The following is a 3,762-nucleotide window of genomic DNA, read 5'->3' as shown; positions in this document are numbered from 1 at the left end:
CCCGGCCGAGCCACGGCTCGAAGCTTCTGTCCCCTACCCGCGGCGAGCCCGACCCTTCCGTAGGGGCGCCATGAGCGCGACGGACTGCTCTGCGGGGACCTCCCCTCGCTCCAGAAGGTAGTGTGGGGGCTGCCTCCGCAGTCACCCCGCGCCGAAACTGCTCTGCGGGCTCTAGCCCCGGAGCTCTTCCCTTTCTGTCCGGTAGCCAGGCTTAACGTAAGGCACCGTTTTGTCCGCTCTTGTCCCTGCTGCGCTTCCTTATCCTTACGCCTTTCCATTTCTACTGTTCTTTAGTTCAGTAATAAAGTATTCACCTTGTGCCTATGTTACCTGTTTTCTTCTGTTGCTGTTATTTATTTTTCCAAGTGTGTTGTTTAAGGCGTTTCTGGGCACAGCTGTGGGAAAGTTCCTACATGAAATAATCATATTATTACATATTAATACTTTCCTACAGTGCCAGGAGTTAAGGAGCTTGGCACGTCTTCATGGCTGTAGCACGTTGGGGTTCTGATCTAAGCAGCTTTGGTGAGCTGGTCCATAAAGGTCACCGCTGCCTCAGTGTCACCTGCCAGATCACTTTATGATCAAAGTTCTGGCACCGTCACTGGAATCAGATTCTGGACCGTGTTTTTGTTAAGCAGATCTTTAGTAAAGAGGCTTCTTAGCTTTAATTCTGTTACTCATGGTATCAATAAAAAAAAGTGTTTGTCAGGTCAACATAAATAATGAAAAGAACACTTTCCAAGAGAATTTTGAACTCTATGTGCAGCTCTATTTGCAAATTTGGTGCTTGTTTGAGCAGATTAAATGTTTGAATGCAGTAAACATCGTTTGAAAGAAAAATCAGATATGTGATTACACATACATATTCTTGATTTGATTTATGTAATATTGACATGTTTTCCATCTAGTACGTCAAGATTCAAGAACTTGGAAGCTTCTGTTTCACTGTCAAGGGTGGACAAGCTATGTGAGCCAGAACATCAAGTACACCAGAAAGGAAAGCGTGTAGATTCCTAGACTTACACCTTAAATTTTGGTGGCTGGTGCATCAGCTAACCTGAATTATTGTCTTTATTCAACAGTCTTTCTTTGGAAAGGGTTTTTCTCTCTGGATATCAGATAGTGATTCTGTCACAGATTATGTCTTCCTGTTTATCTTACAGTGGCTGCTGCTTCTAATTGCACGACAACGGACTTTTTCTCCCCTTTGTTGTCTCCTCCTTTTCTTTCCTCCTCTTCCTTTCGCGTTCGCCCTCCCCAAATAACCTATGAGACTTTCCTTCCATAACATTCTTCTTTCTCCATTTTCCATCAGTTGGCCCATCTCCACAGCATAGTAAGCCTGTGAGCTGTTCTATACCAAAGCTTTTGGTTCTCCTAAATGCTGTGCTCTCCTGTTAATACCCGGGGCACAGACAAGCTAATCTGTGTTTGAAATTGAACCTGTGTTAAAATTGAAAATCTATTTTTAACTATTTTAGAAAGCTTTTTTTATTTTATTGTCTGAAGCTTACATGTCATTAGAAACTGTTTCTGTCCAGGCTGGCAACCCCCCGTGTCTCATCCAGATATGCTAGTTCTCAGTCTCCGAGTCAGGAGGACTTTACTCCTCTCCCTTCAATCAGTGAGCGCTTGGCCTTTCTCCGTCCCTCCCGGGAGCTGCTGGAATACTACCGCAAGAAGGTCGCTGACTTTGACGAGGAACATGAGGATTTGGTAAAAAGGCTGGAGAGATACAAAGAAACGTATGATGAGCAGGTTAGGAAAAGAGTTTTTGAATGATGATGGACTATGTATCCTTACACAAACTTAATATTTTTCTTCAGTTTAAAACTCAGCACAGATGGTCTTATCTTACCAGTAATGTGGCCGAACTGAGCTAAGAAGAAATAAGAAGGTGTCAGGGTTTGATTGTAAAATCTAGCTGTCTGTCTTCTATCAAAGCAAACAGAAACATGCCTGTAGGATATTCTTCTATTCTTAAGTTATTACAGTTTGGTTATATCTTCACAGTGGATTGTTTGTTTCTGTTTCTTTAGAATCAAAGCCTGAGTTTAGATGTTCAGTTTCCATGTTGTCCAAGTTCTTTCCCTTGTTTCTCATAGTGAAGAATGAGTGGTCTTTTGTCCAAATTTAATGGGCTTTCAGATACAGATATAATTTGTATTTACGGCAATGGAATTTGTAAGCTTGGCCATAGGCTATTAAGCAGTATACTACACAGCAAATAAATGCGACTTTAAGAGAAACTCCAAAACCTAAAAATCTTTGCCTTTTAAGGGGAAGAAATCTTACGGAATATCTGTAAGATATTCAGTGCTCTGATATGCCTTACAGCATACATCTGTCTAGCAGTCATCTTTGTAATTGTGAATGACCCTTTGGGAACAGAATGATCACTTCCGAGGTGATCGAGGCCATGCTTGAAGCAGCCTAGAAGCCCTCGGGGAAATATGTGGCATACAAGTTACTTTCATTCAACATATGGGAAAAAGAGGGGCAGGTTCCAAAATAGTGCCTTCTCTCCTACGAGAATGGTTTTCTGAAAGGTTTGTTAATTTTCCACACCAGGTAGAAAATCATTAGTGAAACTTAGTAACTAGCCAGATTTCTCACTACTAAACCATATGGATATTTTAATGTTTATTCTTCAGTAATTTCTTTTAAGAGTAAGTGTTATTACAGAGGCTTCGCTAGGTTTTTGTTGATGTCGGACTCCCCGTAGCTGTGCCACTCTGACCGCCAGTGCAGAAGTGCAACCACTGGAAACTGGAGACCCTAGCTTGGGCCTTATTTGACTGTTGTATAGTGACAATGATTCTCAGGGCTCTGAACTCCCCATTGAAACATTTTATTTTTTATCATTTTTCCAATACTGCCCTCATCTGGTCAAATTCTGTAAGAGAATAAAATAATTCACTTGAACTGGCAGTTGTTCTATACCAGTTACAGGCTCAGGGCACAAGCAGTGTGGAGTTTGTAAGTGTTGCCCAATGCTCTCTATCATTTCAAGTACCTCATTCTCTCTACCTAGCACAAATTGCAATGGGAAGTACGTCAGCGAGAAGAGGAGATTGCGGAGTTGCAAAAGGCTTTGAGTGATATGCAAGTCTACCTCTTCCAGGAGAGGGAACACGTCCTTCGTCTTTACTCAGAGAATGACCGGCTGAAAATCAGGTGTGCTGTCTTAGATGGTGGGCTGGGTCACTGGCAGTAGCAATTCCATGCATTATGTTCTAGTTCTTATCCAGATCTGGAGTCTTCAGAGAAGCAATTATGCCACATTTCCCAGGGAGGTCTCCTATGAAATCGTACCTATCTTGGAGGTGGGATGCAATCTGTTGGGCTGCTAAATATGTTTCCACTTATTATTCCTCCTATTCCAATAGTAGAAGGAAGAGCAGAAGTTGAACATAGATTCAGATTTGAATTGTGAGTTGCCCGTTTGAATGTAGAGGTTCTGATTTAAGCAGACTGGTGAGTTGACCTTGGCTGGATGCCAGATGCCCACCAAGCTGCTCTATCGCTCCCCTCCTCAGCTGGACAGGGGGAGAAAAAATATGATGAAAGGCTCAAGGGTCGAGATAAGGACAGGGAGATCACTCAGCAATTACCTTCACGAGGAAACCAGACTCCACTTGGGGAAATTAATTTATTACCAATCAAATCAGAGTAGGGTAATGAGAAATAAGAACAGATCTAAAAAAAATCCACCTGCCCCCCACCCCTCCTTCTTCCCGGACTCAACTTCACTCCTCA

General features: G+C 42.5%; 1 protein-coding gene across 1 annotated transcript in view; it reads left to right on the top strand.

Annotated features, from left to right (window-relative positions):
• The first annotated feature begins 70 nt into the window (after nt 1–70).
• CCDC77 (coiled-coil domain containing 77) overlaps nt 71–3,762 on the top strand; it is a 13,695-nt gene continuing 10,003 nt past the window's right edge. Inside the window, exons 1-4 of the mRNA XM_019474387.1 lie at nt 71–91; nt 206–216; nt 1,545–1,761; nt 3,038–3,180. Coding sequence (XP_019329932.1) covers nt 71–91; nt 206–216; nt 1,545–1,761; nt 3,038–3,180 — 392 coding nt within the window. The remainder of the gene's footprint in view (nt 92–205; nt 217–1,544; nt 1,762–3,037; nt 3,181–3,762) is intronic.

Source organism: Aptenodytes forsteri, unplaced genomic scaffold, assembly GCF_000699145.1.
Source record: "Aptenodytes forsteri isolate BGI_AS27 unplaced genomic scaffold, ASM69914v1 Scaffold56, whole genome shotgun sequence".
NCBI classification, from domain to species: Eukaryota; Metazoa; Chordata; class Aves; order Sphenisciformes; family Spheniscidae; genus Aptenodytes; species Aptenodytes forsteri.
Note: the sequence above shows the minus strand (reverse complement) of the source record. Positions and strands in the feature narration are given on the sequence as shown.